General features: G+C 37.0%; 1 protein-coding gene and 1 pseudogene across 3 annotated transcripts in view; one reads left to right on the top strand and one right to left on the bottom strand.

Moving 5' to 3' along the window:
* Positions 1–2,755, bottom strand: part of LOC105055821 (rRNA-processing protein EFG1) — a 14,010-nt gene extending 11,255 nt beyond the window's left edge. The window contains exons 1-3 of one of the 3 annotated variants that reach the window (XR_012138616.1): positions 2,339–2,755; positions 359–488; positions 119–267 (exon numbers count right to left, since the gene is read on the bottom strand). Coding sequence is in view for 2 of the 3 variants with exons in the window: in XM_029268171.2 (XP_029124004.1) it covers positions 119–267; positions 359–488; positions 2,339–2,491 (432 nt within the window). In the remaining variant the exon portion in view is untranslated. The remainder of the gene's footprint in view (positions 1–118; positions 268–358; positions 489–2,338) is intronic. The other 2 variants (XM_029268171.2, XM_010937817.4) reach the window with 2 other exon arrangements.
* A 10,361-nt stretch (positions 2,756–13,116) lies between these two features.
* LOC105056807 (NADH dehydrogenase [ubiquinone] flavoprotein 2, mitochondrial-like) lies at positions 13,117–25,446 on the top strand (annotated as a pseudogene).
* The last annotated feature ends 734 nt before the right edge of the window (positions 25,447–26,180 follow it).

Genomic DNA, 26,180 nt, shown 5'->3' with positions numbered 1-26,180 from the left:
CAATTTTTTTAAAAAGTTTGATTTGAACAAGAATCAGAGAACAAAAGGATAACACAAGAAATAAGACCTCTGAAAGGTAGTTAATCACACTCAACAAAATGTCATGCATACAGCTTACCCTGACATATTCAAGATCTTCTCTTAATTTGGAAAGCTGATCAGAAATTTTCCCCTCCGACGTATGATCAGATGAAGTACGTTGTTGTTTCTCAAGCCGCCTTATCATCCTCTCAATCTTTCGCCTCTCTAATTTGAGCAAATACCATGCTCAAGATAATAGACAAGAACATAAAGAATATAGAACAAGGATGTCATCTAGCCGATGAGCATAAAAGGTCACATGAAGAAACAAACATACCAAAAAATTTTATCTTTCGGTCTCTCAATTGTATTTTGCGTTCTATACTTAGTCGACTTTGGATCTCCTGATGCTTCTTAAGTTCTTCCAATTTCTTTTCCTGAGCCTGCCTGATTTCAGCTGGCAGGTCCTTGAAAACAATCAATAAGTCAGAAAATACCGGCCATTGAAGCAAAAAATACATGTAGCAGATAACCAAAATGGCTACCATTACAAAAAGTGTAGGAACTGAATAGTATCTAGATGCTTGTCTCAAGAATAATATGATGTAAATCCCAAACAAGCAACCACACCACAAGATCAAATGTGAAAATGTCTTAGTCAAATTTCAATGCCTATAGTTGATCTGCTTTGCAGAATTCTTGATTCTTTTTTTTTAATTTACCTTTCATTTAATATCAGATTTAGGGCTGTTTGCTCAAATGAAGTTGAAATGCTTACGCTGATTTCCCTTAGGTTATCTATGATTGATAATAGAAAACAAGAAAATATGGAAATATATGGTTGGTTCCAACTTGCAATTTAAGATGCCAAGATTAAACTGACAGAAATGAAATCCAGTGGCATTGAGTAGAATTCTTACCAGGTATTTCTTCCTCTCTTGCGGCATAAAAAAGTCATGCAAGTACTCAATGACCACTAGAAAGCTCAGTGAATGCTTTATCAACATTTCAATGGCAAAATAAAAATTTTAAAAATAAAGCAACATAAGTATAATCATTTAATATTAACTCTAACATAGATTTATGTTTTTTTGTTATCTTTGAATTTGGTTGAAAAAGGCTCACAATAAACTTAAGCAATTCATCATAACCAATGCATCACAAAGAATACTTTACACTTGCTGCTGCAAAGATCACACTGCCACACAAAACATATAGGCTTCCCATAACAGGCATGTTTGGTTGCCCAAAGTGTGCATCTCTGGAGAGAAGTTTTCTAGGACTGCACATTATAGGCTCTTTGGTTGCCTGAAGTGAAGTCTGACCCTCTATCTAGTCCAATAAACTCTAACTACAAAAACCTACTTTGGTGACTGTCTACGGAAAAGAAGCTCCAAAGCCTCCCAAAGTGGATGGCTTTGACTTCCGCCACTTTCGCCCAACCAAAGACAACCTACATGTTGCAACGATCTGAAATCATTACAAGCATTGTGAAACAGACATGATCAATGCTTAATCAACTATTAGAGGTTGAAAAAATGAGAGGACATAACACGATGATTTGACGTGGACTGGACCAAGTTGCAATAAAAAATTTTAAAACGGAAAAAAAAAAAGCCATGCACGTGTTACTTGCCAGTTGCCACCCCAACCGTATCACTAATCGCAACACCCTGCATAACTGCATATGTTGCTACTAGCATGTTTCACCCTATCGTCTCTCTTACATTATTTGAAACCTACTAGCAGAGCAACAGTCCCCAAAGGAATATCTAAACAGACAGGCTGCAGGCTGCATTTGGAGGTGCACTAATTGCATTCAAATTTCTCTCATGTCTATCACCACCTAGTGATGGGGCAAGATGGACTAAAATAACAAAAACAAGTGTGCAGGATCCTGCGCCTGGATGAGCCATTTTTAAACACTTACCCTGCTCCTAAAGCAAGACTAAGATGCCCATGATATGAGAAATACAAGAAACCCGCATTAGACACAACAATAAATTGTGACCACAAACTACTATGGAACAAAATCTCCGACTATTCAGTTAGAAAGCTCAAAGTTTGCATCGCTAGCTCCAAAGAAACATAAAATTAATACAAGAACGCAAGGCAATCTTGTAATGCATGCAAATATCCTTTTTTTCTGAAGCATATCAACTGCAAACCAGCAATAATGAAAAAAGATAACAAAAAGAACAACAAGAAGAAGAAGCACATGAATTCCCGCCCACGAATCAGACTCCAATAACCCAAAAACCCTAATTTACCAAGAAAACATCAGGAATAAAATCAGAAAAGGGGAGGAACTGGATACCTTGCGGAGCAACCGCTCGGCGGATCGGATCTGATTCTTGAGGGAGACGGATTTGTGCTTCTTCCTCTTCTTATCAAACCCTATCCCCTTCGATCGCCGGCTGAGGGGTCGCCGCTCCTCGACCCGACGCCTCGCATAGCCGCCATGGGCCATCTACTCCAGTTTTCCCCAAGCCGGAACTCGAATCAGATCGCCGGCGGATCCACGATCAAGGAAAACCGAGCGCTGGGAGGATTCAATAATAGAATCGGGGAATCTTTAGAGTTTCTTTTTCGTTGGGAGACGGGGACGGATTTAACTTCGCGGCATCCTCTCGAGCCTTTAATGAGTTCTTCTGGAAGCCGCGCGTACGGCGCGTCCGAGCGCTTCTCGATCTTCTCGCACTAAACCGCCCAAGCCGAGGGTTCGGGTTGTATCTGACCCGGGAAAGAATGATCCCCCTTCTTTCACAAGGTCTATCGTTGGATCCAATGACATCCGCTTTAATAGCTGGCCAGGCAGATGAAAGACAATGATTGACTGCTTTGAAAGTTGTGCAATGTGCGATCTAACGGTTGACGTCGCGAAAAAGGATAAATCATTTTTTTCGAGCGAAACATACAATCCGAATCCGAAGGGGGCTGGGTGACACGGGGTTTGATATGACGGCCGTTATTACGCAGTAACATCTGAGGGAAAAGGATCCCTTGCGTTCCATATTTTTTGTAACGGATATGTACAAGGCTGTTATTTAACACTTGTATTATTGGTCTAATTTTTTTATATAATTAAAAATATTATACCAGCTTAAAAAATTTGCTTTATCGATTACAAAATATAATATTTTGGCTCTATACTGATTAATGAGAAATTATACCACGTTGCCTATGTAGCTAATCACAATCACTCATCTCATTTATTAAGCACTCAACTTAGTGCATCTTTGTATAAGCGAACAAGTCGTTCACTACATGCATAATCATATGTTGCATATAATATATAAATTCTCTTGGCCAAGAGCCACACATGTCATTTTTCATGGACTACTTATCCTAGTAATGCATAGAGGGCAATTATATTAAAAAAAAAAAAAAAAAAAAAGCTTAGACAGCATAGCAAAATATATTATTTTAATTGATTGAATTACTGATCTCTCTTATTTACTCATGCGTATTTCATACTTATTTCGTATCAGGTCTGCCTTAATGGCTTTAGGATGTTAATGTCACCTGTACGCTACAAAGATAATGAAGCGGTGGACCATAGAGCCAAACTGGCTTTCTCATCCACACTTCTCGATATTGAGATCTCTAGCTCACTAGTTTGAATTAGTACTAAAATCTTGGCTGATGCACGAGGTGTTAGTTCATGAAGCAGGTGATGTAGTATTTTTATCCTTTTCTTTGAGGTTCTAATTCTCTTTGTTTACCCAAGAATACTAATGACAAAAACAATCTTTATGTCATCTTTATTTTAATATTAAATATTATAATTTTAGCATCTAATAGAAATTATTATAGCCCTCCAACCTAGGTATTGTCCTATGATTAGTACTAAAATCGTGGGATCCACATCTCCCTTTTGATGTAGGGTCTGCAAGGCTTTGCCCCATAAAGGCGCTTTTTGAGGGTACCAAAAGCCCCACGACTATATAAACAGAAGTATCCCCTTGACTCCAATCAATATGGGATTAAAGATGGATGGTTATCTAACAAAGAGTCCATAAACATGAGGGATGGGATGTTTGATGACCACCCATGTCTTGATGACAGTATGTATAGCTATATGGTACTTAAGCCCATATATTATAATCAATGACCACTTTTACAGACAAATATTTGGAATGATGAAATGTTACTGGTACCTCCAACTCTCATATTTCTCCATGCTTATTTTTTTGCGTTGACAATGTTATGTTAAGTCACACCAATGCCTACAAGAAGCATCATCTAGGTGGTAGAGCCAAAATGGTTTGATCTTTAACACAGCCTAATAGTTGGCCCGTTAGAATTTGTGCTAAAGCCTATAGACGGGCATGTTGTTGACTTTCAAATTTGTTGTGAGTTATTTTTGGAGTATTTTTATTTTTTCAGTAAAAATAATAATAATAATAATGATGATGCGTGAAGCCCAACTCAATTAGATCTTAATCTTAATCTAGTTAGAGCTGATTATATGAATAATTTTTCTCCATGTTATGCTATTTAATTAGAACCCTACTTTCTAAAAGATATGGATATATTAAATTTTTCCGTACTATTTTTTCTTTCTACATATATTAAATCATTCATTCGCATTCTTTGGTCTATGTTGTATACGTCCAAATCATTTAAGTCATCCTTTTTTTCAACTTATTCTCTATTAATACTTTGCCTACCATTTTACAAATGACTTAATTTCTTATTTTATTTTTTCTTATATTACTACATATCTATCTCTACATTCTATTTCCAGTAGCTCTCTCATCTTATACATATATTATTTTTTAACTATCAAATATTCTATACCATAAAGCATAGTTGGTTGCATGGATGTCCCATAAAATTTTTCCCTCAATTTAGAAAATATCTACAACCATATAATACCTTAGTTGTACTTCTCCATTTTAGCCACTTCATTTTAATTCTATGGATAACATCTTCTTCGATCTTTCTTTCTTGACGAACAATCAATTCTAAATACAAAAAATAGTCGCTTTAAAAACCTTTATGATACTCAATTTTCACTCATTCTTTTACTTCAAATTTTTCTAAAATGAGAGATGCAGGCGAAATAAAAAATGGGGATCCTAAAGATTCTAGGAGCGGTCATTTTTCATATTTAGGATCAGTTATTCACATGGAACAGGACATTAAAGAAGATGTTACCGTAGGATTAAAACATGATGGTTAAGATAGATGAGAGCAACTGTCATGATCATTTTCAATTTAATCTTCTACAATTTCAGTTCAAACATATTTGTGCAAGTAAAATCTCTTATTATAATTATAGCAACCAATAAAGCAAGGATGTGCTATAACAAGATAATGGAATTACGGAAACCTTGGTTTGGGACTGGACTGGTCTATGTATCCTTTCCAGATACTTTCTTTATTTTTTGAGAAGAAAAGATAGGCAAAAGCTGTGCCAATTAACGTTATGTCAAGACCGTGTATAAACGATCAGTAAATATATTTACATCTGAATAGATCAATACTGGCTTTTAATTTACTATTACTTGGTGTAACTAATGACCACAACAACCATATATTCCTAACCACGTTTCCGTAGCATCAGTTCTGATCCTTGACAAGACAACACCGAACCAGGCCACGCGTGCAAATTACAGAGAACCTGGTCATGGCCAAGACCTCTTTCCCCAAATTATCAGCAATCAAAATTCTCTAGCTGCCAACCAAACCAATATCTTAATATTCTTAGGCTCTGAAGTTCAGAAGAAGAATAATTGTATTTATGTTTGTCCATAGAAGAAATATACCTGAGTAAACTCAAAATTTCCATAATATTACTAAATTCTAGGGTTGCCTAGAGACCTTTCTTGATGAAATCTGTTAACTAAACTCAAAGTTCGAAAGAAACCGTTCTTGATTAATTGTTTAGGCAAGCATATGAGGCCTCTTAGAACAAGTGCAATTACATTGAAGCACTAATGAAATTTAAGAGAAATAGTAGCAAATCAAGTCCTTAGGGTTTCTAAGAAGAGATGGTAAGGAGTCAAATTTCTGAAATAGAAAGCTAGAACTAAGAATTGTTGTATTTCTGCCATTATAAATGATAAATTATGGTCAACCTCTATGACAGGGTCTCAGCCCCAAAACATCTGAATTCGGCCATTATAAATAATGGTCAACCTCTATGACAGGGTCTCAGCTCCAAAACAACATTAAACTGCAGTGTTGGGGAACTTGGATAAAGCTTATTTTCATGAAGGTAGGAACCATGGCTTTTGATAGGTTTGCTTTGGCAGCAAAGCTTGACCGTCCAGCAATACAAGATATAAAAACTAGGAGCACTTTCAAAAATATTTACAGTTGCTATGGCAACAGAAGAACCAATTTACATACACACCACATACACGACATTCTATTTATCTCACCACATGCTTTAATGTACTCAAAAATAAGAACATATTTAACCAACCTAAAAGCAAGAACAGCTGCATCATGATTTAAATATAATGACAGATCCTTTTGACGGTGCAATAGCCCACCAAGTAGGTGGCAGGTTGATCCACACAGAATGGATACCGAGAACACCCACACCCTCCGAATTGCCGGTAGTGGTGTGCATAGGTTTGATTGGATTGATTTGAAGATATACTGAAACTCAGCTGATTTGAACTAATTCCTTAAAATCAAAACAGAACCAACCATCTACAGAATTCGCTCGAACTAACCTAAGAAATTAGATTCTGACCGGTTTGGTTTATCGGATTGATGTTGAATAGGTTGAGCTAACTAGTGATGCAAAGTTTAAACATAAAGATTCATTATATATATATATATATATATATATATATATATATATATATATATAGAGAGAGAGAGAGAGAGAGAATAAAAAATTTGACATACATGTATACATATGGTTACATTGAATCGGGTTGAATCAGAAAACTCAAATAAAACTCGAACTGAAGAGCTTGGTTTGAATTGGGTTCATGGTTCGGCCAATTTCTTGCACACCTAGTTGTTGGTTAAATCAGCCAGTATCAACTTATTTAACTTGTTTTCTTGTACATCAGCTTTCCAAAATGCTAAGCATGGGCAGGTTATGTTCATCACCATAAAGTTACTAGCTTCCAATCAGTGCCAAACTGTTGAGCAACATGAATAACTCAATAAATTACTTAATTTCCAGAAAAGAAGAATCCAGAGAAGGCTTAAAAAAGCTAGGGATGAAAAAGAAACAACATAACACCGCATAATGCCTATGGAGTGAAACAAATGGAACCATCTTGGCCACGATCACGACATAGAGTTAGAGATGATCCATTTCAAGCTAATAAAGCATCTTTGCATCTGAGTATGTTAGAAAACTTTGGAGCATCTCCAACTGTCACCTGTAAATATGCTCAGCCCATTCAGTCCATCTCCCAGACGATGCCACCATCCTCTGCAATTCAAAATAATTTGGCTCAAAATATGCAAAAAAAATACCAGGACAAAGAAACAATCTGAAACTGATAGATCTCTGCTAAATTAGTTATTTTGTTCCCAATATGCTTCTCTTATAAATGCCACATGCATCAAAAAACATGCTGATGATGGTAAGCGACCAGAACAAGGATCTTTTATGGTAACTCATAAACTTCCACTCTCCCATTACCAAGTTCAGGCAACCCATCCATGGACAACCACCAAGCAGTAATATACCCATTGGAAGTAAAGGCAGCAGTCTAATTATGGGGATTAAGCATACATTCAATACATTTCCAGCTGATCCATCGGCAGGAGGGTTTACCATCTAGACTGATGGCTCACAGCCGGTGGCTGATGATGCTTGGTGCAGCCATTCAAGATCAGTTGCATCACCTAATATGAATAATTAAATATTTATTGGAGCTTAAATGTAAATGAGATTGTACCTTTAATCTTTTTGTTTATCCAAACCTCCACTAGCATCCCAGCACCAACTCCAGCTGCACAGATTGCGCCATAGACAGCAATAGCAGAAGGTAGTGATCGCCGAGGAAGAAAATAGTAGTCAGGGACTTGTCTTATTTTCTTTGGAAGCCGCTTTTTTGTGATCGGCACACTTGGTTGACCAGGGACAGCACCGCCCACTGTTTTCCAATCCATGTTTTTCAATACATCTTTAGAGTCTTCAGTTCCCATGGTGCCCTGGATGGTCTAAATTAAGACAACTGCCAGATACACAAAAACAGATCAATGAATTTAAAATAGAAAAGAAAAAAAAAAATTCCAAGATAGACAATCTTGAAACGTATTGGGATTATGCCAAACTTCTAATATCTCACACCAGGAATGATGAGTTGAAAGTTCTAAAACGTACTCTCACATTCCTTTGTTGACTCTGATAATGAGGGATGATCTAGGGTATTTTCAAAATTAGCAGGCTATAAAAATCACAGTAAGTGTAAGTTATGCTTCTTGTCTGAAATATAAAATCACAGAATTAAAATTTAAAATAAATACCTATGCCAAGTGTTGGTGGTGCATTTTCACTAATGAATTTTTCCAGAGATCATTATCAGGGTTTGACTAAAATTTGACCCATTTTCAAAGTTAAAGCCGAGCCATGCATGGAACATACAAGACCCAATCATGAGCACGCATGTGACATAACACAACGGAAGAGAGTGGCCAAGGTTTGTAACCATAAGGACAACTGGGCGTCCAATGTTCTGTCACATAAGGAGAGGCTACACCAAATCTGAATGCGACTCTATAATACGAGATCATCTGAACCTTGTTGGAAGATGGCTTAGTCAGAGACACATGTTTCCTTCTTTGATTATAAACGAAGATAGAAAATCCTGCATGTTCCTACTCTCTTTTCATTAGAAAAGGGCAGCTCCAGCGGATTCAAAATCAGTAATCATCCACAAGTCAAAGGTCATCTCTTCGTGGGTTCTAGAGACTTGTGCCACTAATCCCGTCTTCAGTCCCCCCTACAAAAGGAGAGGACAAGAGGACCTATTTTAATGGGATCTGGCATCTGCTAATCTGACCATGTTATCTAAGGCTCAGTTCTTGGATTCGAGGTTCCATGAACACCCAGAATCCACTAATCTATCTACTCTCCAGTAGATAGCATGTGCAATATTAGGATGTCCACATAGAATGTGACCCTTTTCAAGTTAACTTTCCATTCTTGAGATGCCACACATAACGTGAATGAATATTCTCCTTGTCAGAACCAAATTATTATAAGGAATCATCAAGTTTGAAACTTCAATGCAGCGTCCCAACAAGTCTATTTTTACCATAAACAAAAAGAGGCTTCCATGAACAAGGGGAGGGGAGATCTTTCTTCTCCATCAATGTTGGAGTGCTACCTTGCTCGATGCCCTGGTCCTGCTATGATTAAGAGGGACTTCCTCCTTGATACCTTGAAGTGTTGGATCTTCTCTGAGGTTCCCTCATGGTGTAATCATCTGCTTTCCCCAACAACAAAAGACTGTGATCTTGCCATCAGAAAGAGCACCCGAGGCGCTTGGAGTCCTGGGATATCCATCAACCTTTTCTCTATGCTGTTGTACTGCCATCACAAGGATCCTAACCTCGATGTTGGAGTGCCGCCATGTTCAGATACTACAATGGTTGAGTTTGCTGGTTCATGTGAAGCCTAAAGAGTCATAAATTTGACATCAACGCACTGCTGATTTCAGGTCTCAAGGAGAAATCTTAACTGTGACTTAGGTGCTGCTAAGTTTGAATCTAAAAGAGGAAGACTTCTATGCTGCTGATCCAGTCAGGAGTCTGCAGGTTCCTTCTCACATTCCTTGCTTCCACAGAGAGCATATCTGTGCACTCATATGCTCAATCAATTTTTTCCCTCTCATTGCAGAGAAATAAGATGGGGTACACCATCATTTTTCATGGATTGCATGCAACCTTTGTTTCAAGAGACCTTTTTCCTACAAATCCATTCTATTCAGAGGTTCCAAAAAAGGAGCCTCATGATTCAAGGACAAGCTGGTTTGCAGAGAAGATGAGAACTCATTGTTTCATCACTTTCATCTAAGATATGATCCGGCTAGCAGGTTTCATGATTGAAATCATGTGATGTCCAATGACGCCCCATGTTTTTTCTTTTTTTTTTTTTTTTTTTGAATGGAAAACCAATGAGGCCCCATATATTTGATCCCATAAAATTGATCTCATGCTTAAAACAAACACAGCCATATATTGGTTCAAACATGACAATATTTCACCCTGGTTCCTTGTTCCAGTCTAGGCATCAGGCTCTAATAAAAGGAAGAAAAGCACAAGGAAGCATCAGATGGAGGTTGAAAATGACTGCCAATGGCAATCTTGTAAATTTTGGAAAATGATGGGAACATGGTCTCGCCAAGTTAAAGATGGTTCATAGCCTGAAATTGAGCTAGAGCTAATCCGAGATGGTCAGATGTGATCAGATATTATTCAAACTGGACTTGAGACCAAACCTGAACTTGATTTAAGATCTAAGTCAAGCTTGGCCACTAATTGAAATGAGATGGTTTCACTAGTGTTGCATTACCATAGATACTAGAATCGGATTTGGATGCACATCCAAGTATCTGATTCAGCAAGCGGCAGAAAAGGAGATACGAGTATATGCAAGATAATTATAATTTTAACTAAATTATTACATATATACACATCTTAGATATTCTTTATTTAAATATTAAAAGCAAATATTAAAAAGGTACTGCTTGTTAATGTCTGTCAATATAATATTTCTCATTCCAACTTCTTAACTGATTTAAGAATATAAGAAAAATAATATTTTCAAAGTTATTTCGTATCTACTTCCTTGGCCAATTGGAAAAAGGAAAACAATCACTTCTAACATGAAAATAGAAGGTCAAACTCATTGTTGGAAGAGTTCAACTCCCCACCAATCCTCAAAAGTGGCAACTACAGAACTTTATAAGTACACAACTGTCTGATACATATCTGACTCAGATACACATCCAACAAGGATTTTTGGAGCTGAACATAAGTGTCCAGGTAACATAAGGTTTCAAATAAAAATCTTCAATTTCAGATGATTAAACTAGGTATAAGAAGCCATTATTGTTTTGGCCAACCTAAACTCATACTAGCAAGGCTTTAATCTAACTCATGGATAATTAGGTGGATTTGTATGCAAATCCAAACCTTGAACATATTTGAGTTGACTCTATGGCTGGATTTAACCTGGTTCGAGAAGAAGTGAGGTCAAATCCATAGATAGGTCCGAAGTCGAGCAGATTGGATTTCGGTTGAGAATAAGTCAAAACTTGACTCAAAATGGCTGATCAGACAATTTCCTGTATGAACTCCTGAATACGATAAATTCATAATGGGAATTATGATGGACTCAAATTCCAGTAGACAAGGTTCAAGTGCAAGCCTAATATTTCATATTTGAGTATTAATCCATCTCTTTTGCGTATTTGTATTTTTAATCCATGAAATCTTATAACTTATTGCTTATATATCCCACGGGTTAACCATATCGTATTGGAATATTTAGCTTATGTCCTCCTACTGATGCTAATTTTCTGGAATTTGTCTCTCACTCTCACACTTAACCAACCTTTTAACATGTCCCCCTCCACCGTTGGTCCCCTAATGCTCAAGTCTCAAGTGAGAAGAAGGTGAAAAAACAAAGAGGATGAAGTGAACGAGGAGAGACCAAGTTCCAAGCTCCTTCACTGTTAAGCTAAGGGCATTTTTATCCTTTCACAATCTTGGTCAATCTTAAGCAGGATTCAATTAATGAAGATTAACAGAAGGACTATTGTTTAAAAACAAATAACTTTATAAGGATTTTTATAAAAATTTTATGAAAAAGACAGGGCTTAACATGCAAATATGAAAGATTTCATTGGTTAATCTGCAAAAACCCAGATATTAATCATATTTGATTTTTTTATTAATTGACCTCAACTCAGAAGATCAGGTTCAAGCATGAGACTAGGTCTGATGTGAGTTTGTTTTACTTTTATTGGGTTTAAGTGCTAACCAAATGATTCAATCAAACACAACCTTTCTCATGTTATCATGTATACTGATCACGAATTGTTCTCAATCAAGTTTTTCCTTTATCCTGAGTATAAGCCTAAACCCATGTTGGGTCTTCTCAACATATGAGTATCACATGTTAGCCATGTGAATGTCCTAAATATTAGAGATGTCCACTTTTAGGAATGAGGGTTCAAGCCTGAACCTCAGATATAACATACTACAATTTTGTATTAACCCCAATATGACTGTTCTATAAATGTCGCAAGTGCTTAAATATTCCCTACAATCCTGAACCTCAGATATAACATACTACAATTTTGCATTAACCCCAATATGACTGTTCTATAAATATCACAAGTGGTTAAATATTCAAGTATGAGATGCCAACCCTATGGATAATCTCTTTTTGGGAAATGCAACCATATGCATAATCATGGATTGGTTCACACCTAAACACTCTAATCCATCCCATAAAAAATATGTACGAATACTTGTAATCTCTTGCACTCATATTATCATGAAACCCTAATTATCTCAGGATCTGGATCATATCTTATATAATGGCTTCATATGCCCAGCCCATATAATCATATAATTCTATTGAATACTACAGGTATTCCATATTGGATACCAGTAGTATTCTAACTTATTTAATTACCTTAACACCCTTATGCTACAAATCATACCTTAGGACATTTTGGTTATTTTATAATTACGCCCCCTTTATAAATTAATGCCAGCTTTATATTATATCTAATAATCTTGGATGGGTTATTGATTCCAACCAGCTTGATTGGAGGTTGCTTGTTTAATAATGAGCACAATTAACTAGGGCTCAAGTACGAAACCGGGGAAATATGTGCCCCACAATCACCTGCAATCCTCCAATATTACAATATCCCTGCCCTGTGGACAGATGCAAATTCACCCCTAGAATTCAACAACTTGTCCTAAGAGTCAAACAACAAGCACGAAATTTTTGCTTCCAGCTACAATTGGATTAGGCACGTTCTAGATGTTATTCGAAGTTAATCACAGGATTACTTACCATGACCAGATATTTACAACAAAGAAAGAAGAAAGAAAACAAAATATTGCACCCAGTAGCTCTATTATTTATCACTTTAGGCATCCATAACACCCAAGGGTAACGGCAAAAAAATTAATTTTCTTTTACACCAACCGGATAACAGTGATATTTGCATTGAAAAAAAAAAAGATAATAATTTTACAATATTTAAAACTGAGCCTATAAAAAGTAGCCAGAAACGGGAAAAAGTTGAATAAGTAATTCCCTTTAACCTAGCAATAGGATTTAAGGCCTCGTTACAAGTGACATGCACAGTCTAATAATTAGAACAAGCAAAATTTTGATGCTACCATAATAACATCTAAAACAATAACAATATGCCACGAAATATACGGCAAATTAAGATTCAAAAAATAACAGTTAGTTTATTTCCTTAATATGATACTTAGTATCAAAACCTCACAACCATTTTATAGCATATAGACACAATAAACCCATTATAAAGGAACGATTCTCTCATTCCATTACTTCTTAAGAAAATTCAAAATAACCCATCTCTCCACCATCTATTTTTTCAAGAAAAATCATTTTTTTAGCATCAAAATAGATATCGAAACGGCGCCCCCCCCCAGATGACTCCATCCAATATACAAGATTGGAAGAAACAAGAAAAAGAATTTTTATTAGGGTTTTAAGGGTTTCCCATATACAAGATTGGAAGAGTTATTTCTATTACCAGATTTCTTTCCCCTAGCAATCTGGGAGAAGCGCAGAAGCCATTAGAGAATCTTACTTTCATGAAGAATCGAATCAGACGGCGAGCGAAGAATCCCCTTCACCAAAACCCCGGCGGTGGAGCAGCGGAGAGCCAGCCTGGGTTCGAAATGAACGCGTGGGGCTTTGAATCGAGAGGAGCTGGTGTATATAGGCGGGCCCCACATGAATTCTCGGTAATTTCTGCAACGTGGCGACTTATAATTGGTTGGTATTTATGGTAATTAGCTTAGGCACGAGGTTCTCTGACGGCCTCAGGGTCACCTACGTTTCTCGGAACACTCCGCCTCTGTCACCCTCTCCACGCCATCTCCCACGATGTTCTCGCCGGCGGCCACCCTCGTGGCCCAGCGCCTCCTCAAGATTCGGCGAGTTCTCCGCGCTCCGCCGGTAGGCTTTCCTCCTCTGGTTCCCGTTGCAAACCAACTCTCTATTCATCGATTTCAGTCTATTCGTTGTTCTTGTGCGACTACTCTCTCACTGGCCTCTATTTCAGGTCGGCTCCCCCGCCTTCGCCTCCAGATCGTTCTCGACCGCCTTGAACTACGTGAGTTCTTGATAGATTTTGGCTCCCTCATTGTTGATTTTGTCTGATTTCGCTTGAAGTTGCCAACTCTTTTGGTTTTTGTTTTTGTCTTGGACTTTGTGTTTATTTTTATCATTTTTCAGCACATTGATTCTCCGGATAACAATTCTGACATGCCATGGGAATTCACGGAAGCCAATATGGAAAGGGTATGTGATTTCGTTTTTATTTGTAAATTTTTGTTTTGATTCCCTGACACCAGTTGTGAGAAGTTTGGACATTTGATGTGCTTCCTGGATTGATCTGAGTTTGAGCACTAAATAAAACAAGCATAAATGGATCTGGACCATTGATGTATGCCTAAATCTCGTTACTACCGTTAGAACATGAATGGGCACCTATTGGGTGGTCGGAACTCATACCTAAAGAGGGGGAAAAAGCTGGACCTACTTTTGAAATCTAAGGCTTTGGTTAGATGTTGTGGTGATTTATGCTTGTTCTAATACGACTGTAAACTGTTTCAGCGATGGCTGTTTAAGCGCAATCTTTTTTTGGGAACTGCCAAAGCTAAACCAAGATGTACATGATTGTTGGTGACTACAGTGCACCATCAAATATGAGAAGAAATATGCAAATAGAGGAAAATTTAGTGAAAAAAGAAGAGTCGGAAGAAAGAAGAATGGGAAAAGTGGAATAGAAGGTGGAAAGTAGAAGTGGTTAAAGTAATGTTGATAGTCTAGGGAGTCAAGGGGTGACAAATGTGGTTGGAAATGCTAGACAAAATCATGCACCAGCTTTTGTTGGTCCCTAGGTTAATGAGATAGAGGAGAGCACAAAGCTCCATTAATTTTTAAAAGAAAAGAAAACGAGGTGGTATAAGAGAAAGTGATACCCAAACTAACTGAGAGTAACATTATTTAAGGGGTTAAAACCTGCCAAATTGATTTTGTAGTCAAAATTTAGGAAAAAGACAGATTCATTACCAGCTCTGGACGGTCAGCAGGTTAGTGATGGAGAAAAGAGCACAAAGCTCAATTAGTTTCTTAAAGAAAAGAAAAACAAGTGGTACAACATGGAGTGATATCAAAGCTAACCATGACCAACAATACATTAGGGGTTAAAACTTGCTAAACTTATCATGCAGTAGAAATTTTGTAACATGACACTATTCACTTCCCAGACAAGATGGGCTTAAACCTCTAAGGCCATATAATGCATCCCTGCGGGTCCAAACTCACCCTGAATCTCTTGAATGCCCTCATTTTTTGTCACATTGCTTAGATTACCTATGTTTGTTATGCTTTAACAATGAAGCCCGACAATATGAGCATAAGGACATCCAATAATTGGAACAATAATTGGAGGCTTATCTCTGATAAACAATTTATAAAATCACAGATCTCTGGCACATAATTTTAAGTTCTTGTGCCATTATAGAAAGATAGAAGGTTTTTGCAGAGAATATCTCATTATGGTGGCCAACATAGAAAAAAATGTGCACATGAGGGTGCAAACCGGCACGTTGCGAAAATCACATTATGAGGTAAACTATACTTGAGAATGCAATGAATGTAAGATTTGTCCAAACACAAGGAGCTCTTGACAGAATGTATTCACAAATAATGCTGTTAAGTTCTTTTATTGTTAAGACTTAGCTAGAAGGGGAACACTTCATGGCTAACATTAGGCAGCAGTATTTGGGCCACTTCTGGCCTTTATTGTTTTCTTAGGGTGGGTTGCAATGGTATTTGCTTTCTTGCTTCACCATAATGTAATCATTTTTTCATTTGTGTATGTTGCATTCGTCTCTTATGTTGAGTTGTGGTGTTGCAACTTGCAACTAATGTCTATTTGCCAACTTCATTAGAAGATTTTTTTTTTTTTTGATTTTTTTTTGTAATTCTGGGTCTCCATCCTCATTATGCTGCCCTAAGTTTCATCTTATGACAGGTGAAGTGGGCAGCAAGTTTTGCTTGTTTGTCAAAGCTGGGATAAAGTTGCAGTCAATATGCTCCCACCTTTGAAAGGAAGATTTGTACTGTTAGAGTTATTTAAAAATCTCTATCTCATCATCCTTCACCATATTTAGAATGTCAGGGGAGAAAGGCAAAAAAGATAATCATCTGCCATCCTCCATAAATATTGCAAAATCAAGCAAACACAATGATATATGCTGAAGTATGCTGTTGAAATGCTGTTCAAAAGATCGACTCTCCTTTCTCATGTTACATCACACTGTTGATTCAATGGCAAATTGGGAGCTTTGTGTTTGTAGCATTTCCATCAATGCCACATCATAAAATAACAGGAATTGTTACATTAGTTGGACAGCAGATTGGAGAATTCTCATTTACTCTTTACGATGACAATCAATACCTCAGATACATAAAAATAGCCTGGAAGTCTTTTTAACTTACTGGTATCTGGACAGTTGCATAACTGATTCAGTAATTTTTAGTTCATTGACTAGTATGGGGCCTTATAACTGTGATTTCCCTATTTCATTTTTGTGTTGCCTCTTTTTGTAGATGTCTAGCAGAAAGTTAATGATCATCTGCATGTGTATCTTCATGTCAAGGAGATACTATCCCACTACCCTTCCAACTATAAGCAATCTGCCGTTATTCCACTACTGGATCTTGCACAGCAATAGAATGGTGGATGGCTACCAGTTGCCGCTATGAATGCAGTATGTTTAAGATATATGGTTAATTATGTTTTTTTTTTTTTTTTTCCTTTCTTTCCTGGGTGATGGACGTACTTAGATGCAATATATGTCTTCTTTGAACGGAAGATCTGTTTATTCTCTAGGTATTTATCATGTTACAGTTATCTGGACTTGTTCTAATTGAATCATCTGAAGCAATTAGACTTAGCAAAGTACTAGAAGATTATTTATTATTAACATGCCTTTATAGGTTTATTGTGGTGCATGGAAGGGAGGTCAGGTGGCATTCATTTCTTTCACTGTATAATTCAGTCAATTTTGTTATCTCTTCCTCTCTGTTTTTCTCCTCTTTGTCCATCTATATTGAAATGGGAAATGGAGATTAAAACAAGGTGTCTGCAGAGTCAATTGAAGCACTCATATCACTAAAACTAAAAGATTTTTTATGCCGTTACCAAGAGATAAGTAATCCATAATTACTCACATCAAATGTGATGAGGAGAAGCTGATAAAGCTGCTAAAACTAATGATATGATTTATTACTCAGACAATCAGGATGGTCAAAAACACAACAATTCTTGATTAAGATTGTTTTATATAAAATATGGTGGTGATAGTAGGTGCCCCATTGGAAAGGGGATTTTCCCTTTTTTTTTTTTGTTGCGGGGGGGGGGGGGGGGGGGGGAGGCGCGGGGTGTGTGTTGTTTCCCTCTTTTTCAGGGGCAGGAATGATGCATCTGCATCAGTGCAACAACGTAGGTAGAACATTTGAAATTTGAATAGACAGATTTTTTAGTGAGGATAACATCCAATTAGAGTGACAGTAACGGTGGTACAGGTACTTTTATGCAGTCATAGTTTTGCTGAACCTCCATTACATTTGTATTTTCACATGGTTGGAATCTTGACTGTTGCCAAGCAGCTAAAACAACTATGCAAAATCTGGCTTTTGTTCGTTTTCTCATTTCTCTCTTCTGTTATCAGGCACTGACAATCCTTTATCAAAAGTTTTGCATTTATTAATCTCATGTCCTGGTGTTTCAGGTAGCTAAGATCATTGAAGTTGCTCCTATCCGTGTATACGAAGTTGCTACATTTTATTCAATGTTCAATCGGACTCAGGTGAATATGTCAATTAGATGTTTTCTTCTGCTTCATATTTGTCCACTTTTGCTGTCAGTATATAATAACACTTCCATGCATAAAGATGCAGTCATGCATATATGTATTACTTGCATGCATGACCTACATCTTGTTAACTTGTTGATGTTGTGTAGGTTGGTAAATATCACCTTTTGGTTTGTGGAACAACACCTTGTATGATACGTGGATCATGTGACATCGAAGAGGCCTTGCTAAAACACCTGGGAGTAAAGCGCAATGGTGAGTATTTTCATGGACCCCACCCTTCAGCCCCTCATTGCACATGCACAATGTTATTTTGTTGTATGAGAAGGGCAGGTATAGCTTGAAGTTTATGCATCTGTAAAGTAGTTATCTGCATTTTATCTGCAGAAGTGACAAAGGATGGCATGTTTTCTGTTGGGGAGATGAAGTGAATGGTATGTGTTTTCTCAGCCAGCAGTGTTGTAAATTTAATTTTTATTATGAACTTGTTGATGTTTATATGAATAGATTTAATGATGCTTGTTGGCAATTTGTAATGGTTGTGGTGGGATTCTTTCACATGTAGCTCGCACCATAAAACCCGTTGGATGGCAATATTTGGTTCATTCATGAGAACTATAAACTTGAAAGTGAAAGGACCATATTTCATTAATTATTGTTTTTAGTTTTGGTACCCACTCAATTCAACATATTCTTATTGCTGTTATTGGCTACCACAGGGATGTTGTGTGAATGCTCCAATGATTGCTGTGGCTGACTATACTAGAGGTTCCGAAGGATTCACATATAATTACTATGTGAGTTCACATTAATCCTCTTCCACTCTCATTTTGCATTCTAGTTAATTTATCATTTAGAAAGAATCTTAAATGCTTAATCAATTTTTGGTTTGACTCAAAGTTTTAAATCCTGTAGGATGGGGCTGTTCTGATTTTTTCATAAATGGGATGTGCCGCCGTCCCGCCCCATCCCGACACTTGGGACAGAAGATGTCCTGATCGGGACGCTAGTGGGATGGCCCTGTCCCGACATATGGGATGGTATTCTATTCTGGTGTCCCGTGGGACGTCTCGTTGGGACCTAAATCCTTGGTTTGACTATTACTCCGAAACCACCACATTAGATAGAAATAGCATTAGGCTCATGCATGTTTGCAAACCTTATTGTATGCAGCACATTTGAGTTAAATTTGCTTGTGAAGCTTTTTCTTTAATGTCAAATGTGCTCAAAGTATTATTTCTATGGATAAAGGGATATCAGTGGTGGGTTTTACATGTATTGATTGCTTTTGATGTGAATGCGATACTTTGGCAGTCCATCTAGAAAAATTAAAGATATAAGAGATGCATTCCGGTTAAATACAATGTACTTGTGTGTTATTTACTGGGTCAAGAGGATTGGAAGATGAATTTAGACCGACTGACTACTACAGATAAATGGCTCTTTTTATGTTTCAGTACAACCATTTTTCCCATGTAAACGAAATACTTGGCACTACACTTTTACCGGAAAGAATTTTAAATGTTGTAATTATATTGACAATTTCATATATGTTATGCTTGTTGATATTTTCTTGTGTAATTATATCTCAAACTACAACAGCTTTGCCAATTAAATTCGATTCAGCAGGACAATTTCCAGTCCTTAAGGTTATCTCTATCTCTTTAGACTTCATGTCAATCTAATTACAAGTTTAATGGTTCAGCATATCAAAAAAGTGGATTTATCTTGAATAGTTTGATGTAACATTATATGTTTATTCATAGCATGATCTTACATTAGGAGAAAACCACTCTCTTTACATTGAACTTGGTGAAAATATGGTCTTCTTGTTGAACACTAAAGTGTTTTTATATTGCAAACTGGGAACAAGTCTTCCTTTCTAGTATAAACATCTCACTTGTCCAAAAGGCACACCTTATTGCATCTACATGGGGGTCAGATTTGTGAATCAGAACTTCTATCCCTACGTCATCAACTTATTATCTACCCTGCATCCTGGGAAAAGGCATAGTTCGGTGGACGGTGGCACAATATGAAACCTAAAAGATCAGGTAGTAGAGCTGACACAATCTAAGCTCATGCGACTAGTGAGCAATATTCCAACAGTACCCTGCACTTTTAAATGGTCTAGATGAAGAGAGAAAAGCTAAAACAACCATTTTATGACCTGGTAATGTATATGAAATCAAAGTGCAAAATTTTGGTTCATTAGTTTCTAGCAAGGAAACAATTTTGTATGATAAGTTGGATGTAGGGGCTTTGCCAAATTATGTGAAGCTTGTTAAAATTCTGAGCCTAATACAAATGCAAAGAGAAATGACCATGAGAGGGGGGGGGCGGGGAATTAAATAATGCAATTTTACTCTTTGGTAAAAAGTTATAATTAAGTTATTTTGAATAACACTAGGTTTATCTTCGATACTTCTTGGGGTCATAGGCTAGATAGCAGTCAGAATACTATTCTGGATCAAATAGTGTTATTAAAGGTCCTCAGAGGTTTTCATTCCTCAGTTCCCTTATACCTCACAAGTCATTGTGGATGATGGAATTGGTAGGGACTATTTCCCTTGCATCTTCGGGTGTGAGGTGAGTGTTGAGCAAAGACAAAATTAGAGACTACCCATGCTACCTGCTCAGCTATTTTATCAGAAGTCATTCGTCAATGCAATTCTGGATTCTTAAGTCTTGAAATTAAATGAGAACATTCCTGCAGTTTGTTGTTGTTCTGTTTAAGAAGCGCCTACCACCTAGATACAAATATCATAAAAAAATAAGAGAGACTTTTGAAACTTGTTAATAAGTACAGCATGAAACTTTTGCGATTTCTCTGATCCTCTTGCCTTCATGGTAATGGTAATGTGGTTTTTGGAAATCTGGGACAGGCATATTATGACAGAAAAAAGTGGTTTATTTCCGATCAACTGATGGAGGCAAGTGCCTCTTTCCTTTTTGGAGTTTGTGAGGATAAGAATTTTAAGCTATTCAGGGGTTGGAAAAGTTTGTAAATAGCTTTGTGCAACCTTTTCAGAGATCAAAAATGAAATGCAACTATAGTGCCATCAGCAAGAAGGATGTCTTAGTGATGACTGTTCCTGTGTGTGCGCTTTGCACTCTTGCTTAGGATCACAAGAGGTGGAACATTTTCCAGTGTGGTGTAAGATGGATGAAGCTTAATAATAATCAGCTAGAAGCTTTTCGGTAGGGGCTGTCTTAAAGAGTAGCTTTAGAGATGTTTTCTGAATGCCACATCATGGGGCAGGAGGTAATGAATTATTGGTAATTCAGACCATCATTTTTCTTCTGTTTTGATATTTCACAGGACATGGCTGTAGTATTGAAGCTTGGAGATGCTGCAGAAAATCTTACTTTTGTGCACTAAATTTCTTCAATGCCGAAAGGTCTAAAATAAAATAAATGTTGATGTATAACGTTTTGAAACTATGTGCTAAGCTTTTTATGCTATTTTCTAAGTGAGCCATCACACTGTTGTCAAAATCTTATTTTCTATGATCTGGATAGTGTAATCTGGATCAAAATATCCCGAAACAATCTGGACCAGATCCATGAGATCATATTCTTAGATTAAAATCAGGTTGGATCATAAGACCCTGATCATGGATTTCTAGTACGAATCCAGATGCAAAATTCATATTATTTATGTTAGGAAATCGGGTAGCATGCATCTTAAATTTTTTAAACGCACCAGAAAGAAGAGAAATTAAAACTATTTTAATTCAAGCATGCATGCATGCATGAGATCGCATCTCAAAATACCAAGATCGCTCATAGATTTAAGATTAAGATAAAAACAAAAGAGAGAAAGATCTGATCTTCACTTTGTGCGGGTAGATCTTCACTACGATTCGATGATCCGTGGATGTCTTGAAGGTTCTTCTGAAGCCACACACGCATCCAGCTTATACAGGTATCGACACGAGGTTGATCTGATTAGGATATCTTAATCTCATCGGGGTGCTAGCTCTCTTGCGAAGATTGCTCCTTGGATGTTGAAATTTTTTATCCTTTTCTCTTCTCAAGAGAATATCAGAAATCAAGAGGAGAAAGATGAGAGAGGAGATGGGCATCCAACTCTTGGACATAGGCTTGTGGAAAGATGAAGGCTAGAGGATGTCCAACTTTTGGACATAGCATGGAAGAAAGAAAAGGCTTGAGAATGTCCAACTCTTGGACATCTCATGTAAGAAATAAGAGAGGAGTACCAACTATTTTCAGCGCCCCACGCCTTCTCCCGCCGCCCAGCTTGTATCTTTTCATGCTAACAAACTCATGCGCCGTTTTTCCTCTTGCACGCCCCTCTTATCTGATTTCTTTCTTAATGCCCCAGGGTTTTGTGGTTGTGTTTTAAGGTGCATGGACTCCTTAAGAAGAAGTTGCGCCAACTAATCCCACGCAAGACCAAACTCCATGCCAAAACCAAAAAAAAAATTTTGCATAAAACCTTTTCACATGTGAGGTAGAGCGGGGCGCCCCATCTGATGGAAAGAGTCTTTCTGCACAAGGACTCCTTATAGATAAGATCCAAGGTGGTTTGGGTTTTCTTTTAAATCAAACACTGATTCAATTTAAACCTTTTAGACTAATGAAATCCAATTTGAGTCAAACTCAAACGATGTCCAATTAAATTAAATCTGAATCTAATTTGTCTAGGACTTAATCTAATTATTTGATCAAATCAAAAAATATAGCAACTATTGCAAATAAGTCCTCTTATAACTCACTAACTATTAGCGAGTCTTCTCATGTAATTTTTACAAATCAGTCTAATCATTAATCACATTGATAATCGAATCCTGCTGCGATTGAAAATCTCAATGCAACTATCCGATCAGTCAAGACCTCTTATGTGTGATCTCATGGGTTCTATTCTGTCTAGTAGTGAAATATATTTTGATCTCTATCACAAATATCATTAAAACTTCTTTCAATGGATTGGAACAATTTCAACTCATCAATAAGAATTATTTACCATCAAAATAATTTTCGTTGGTCTCACAATCCATCGATGACGTTTAGCAGCATGTAGTGGCAATCCAGCAGAACGGAAGGAATGAATCTCTTAGGTGTAGTTATCGTGTGATATAGTTCTGCTATTGTGAATTCTAACAAGACGAAAGTTATGAAAAATTCGTCAAACTCCATTATCTGTCATATACAAGATTTATTTTACTCGAGTTCATACTGTGAAATCTTATGAAAACTCTTTTCTATTATTCATACTGCCATGGCCATGATCTTTTGAACTCAGTCTTGTAAATCATATAGGACTATTTATCTACTGAGATCGATAGATCCTATCTAGATGCACATCTTACTGCTACAACGAATCTACTGCGGTCAATCTGCACCACAAGAATTCAAATGGTTAGAGATCAAGTGTATGTACAATCAAACTACAGTAATCCCGTTGTGAATAGTTGAGGCACCGCAGGTCAAAGAATCAATCACACCACTACAGCATCGAGAAAGTCACTGACGAGTGAGTAGACATCTAAGTAACTTTTCATGTTGGTCACGCTTGATACCTTTATTCTCCAACAACTATATGCACTCTCGCTCCAATATCCCTGTACTGTAAACTCAAGATTTATCTATCCAAAGAAAAGCAATCTGTGCACCAATCTTATCGGATCAATCACCATCTTTATAATGATCCATCAATCGAGAGCAATTTAAGAATTAATCACCAATGACATATGTCTCGTATTCTTAATTCTTCAGAATATGTGTGATCATCTTATTAATTTTCTGGAGATTTATGGATACATACACAACATGAATGGAATAAACTACCCAATATTATTAAATAATAAGATCAATTACAAAATTATGTCCTAGAAAGAATAAATATGTCGGTCTGATTGGCTTCCAGAGCATACATCTAACAATTTACACATCAATTAATTGGAAAGCCTTTTTTTTGTTCTCAACTTTTTCTTGAGTTTAAAATTGAATACCTTGACATAGATAAGCCTCCAATACAAGCAATTAACAATTCTCTTAGTTTTCTGAACATTTTAGAACAATGAAAGACAAGTATTAGAGTTTCATTTAGCTCAAACAAAAAGGTATATATCTATATCCTTGCATTTTTTTTCAGAGCTTGGTTTCTTTCTGTCTACAATCTTCTACTGTGAAAGGAGAATTAAGTTGATATATTTGGTGAGCCATATATGCTTTGTTGGGCATATTAGGCTTTACCTTTTTATTTGCAAAAGTGAGCAACTCAATATCCAGATGCCAACAGGACAACAAGGAATATTTTTTTTCTTACTCAAGAAGCAAAAGGAAGGAAAGGAGGCAATATTGTATGCTGGATCAAGTGATGATGATGATGATGATGTAATGACAGCATATTTTGTCTTTTGATTTTTCCCTTCAGGCCTATGTCTGCGCAGATCTTTCTTGGTCAGACTGAGATATCCTTGGGACTGGTATGCTTGGTACATGACTATATTGGGCAATTAAACAGGGTATTTGTCTGGTGGATATGTTATATGTGGGTCTATGATTGTTTACAGTGTTCTTTATATCAAATATGGTGGTTTTTTGTTTATTCATTTAGACTGCACTTGAGTCATTTTCTTACTTTTCAATTGATTTTGCTTTTTAATTATTAAGCAAGTGTCTTATAATCCATTACGTGACCCGAATGATCCCTTAAACATTGAGCTCTTTTGATGATTAATTTAACAGTCATCTGTAGTCACCAAGTGAGAATTCATTTCTCCTGTGATATTTTCCTGATTCACGATTACTCATGTTTGTTCAGGAAGATGTCACTCCCAAGCGAGTGATAGAGATTGTTGACATGCTGAGAAAGGGAGAAAAACCACCGGTAAGTGGGTTAAAAATGAGAGGGCAGCGAGTCTTTGGCTAGTCTGGTTAGAGTTCTGTTTTTACAACCATGATTCTCTTGCAGGTCGGCACACAGAATCCAGATCGGATAAGAAGTGGACCTGCTGGAGGGAATACAACTTTGCTTGGGGAACCAAAAGCTCCACCATGCAGAGATCTTGATGCCTGCTAAATTTTGACTGAATTGTATTGTCAATAGTGGGAAATCAAATTTGTTTATTGGCTTCATTGTTTGAAAGCCCGGTTGGTGTGGTGGTGTGGCACAGCACTCTATCCATGGTTATGGATCGAGATACTGGATAAGGTAGCCTATATTCATTGGCTTTAATGACCAATGGTCATTCATATGTTTGTTTATCTTGTAATTTTTATCTGGCTAACCATCATTACCAACAGTGAAACTCTTAATGCAGAATTTTTACCTGATGCTGTATGATGGAACTTCCAGAGCATCCTCTTAGTGAGCCTCTTTCAGATGACTTCATCCTTCATTCTAAACAATCAGATCTGCACTTCCATGCCATCCATTTTGAGGCAATGCGATAGCATGACTAATGGACAGAAACAATAAAATCTATCTGTTACATGAAAGATGCTGAAGTTGATAATTCCTGAAGTTTTTTGTATCTCTGTATCAAAAAAATAGTTTTTTTATTTCTCAGCGTAAGATAATTCCTAAAGTTATCAGAAATTGTTGGGTGTAGTTCTCAAATAAATTATGGTGTATAGCATGAGCAGGAAAGGTTGTAGATCGTGGAAGCAGGATTCATAAGAACATCACGAAGGTGGAGAAGTTTTGGGAGTAGATGCAACACCTAGGACTGAAGTTTTGCACATCGGATATCGAGTTTTGTTGTTTGTTTTTCACATCACAGATGCAAAGGTACTCGTATGAACAGAATCCCAGACCTCACTACTCCCTCTCGTTTTATCTGGTGGATAGCAAGATGGATGGATCTTTGGGTACTACAGGGCACAGCACCAAGGGGAAATTTTGAGTTAGATATTGCAGGTCCCGAAGCATTATACGTATTTTAAATGTGTAGTAGTAGGACCTGAAAGCCGATATGTCATCAAGGATGGGAGTTGAATTACGATCCAGTCAGGGAACCATGTTATGCGGTAATCCACAGCATCAGCTCCACAAGCGTGGCTTGGCAAGGTTTTCGGCAGAA

This window comes from Elaeis guineensis, chromosome 2 (genome assembly GCF_000442705.2).
Source record: "Elaeis guineensis isolate ETL-2024a chromosome 2, EG11, whole genome shotgun sequence".
Lineage (NCBI taxonomy): Eukaryota > Viridiplantae > Streptophyta > Magnoliopsida > Arecales > Arecaceae > Elaeis > Elaeis guineensis.
The sequence above is the reverse complement of the archived record's forward strand: the minus strand, read 5'-3'. Positions and strand labels throughout refer to the sequence as shown.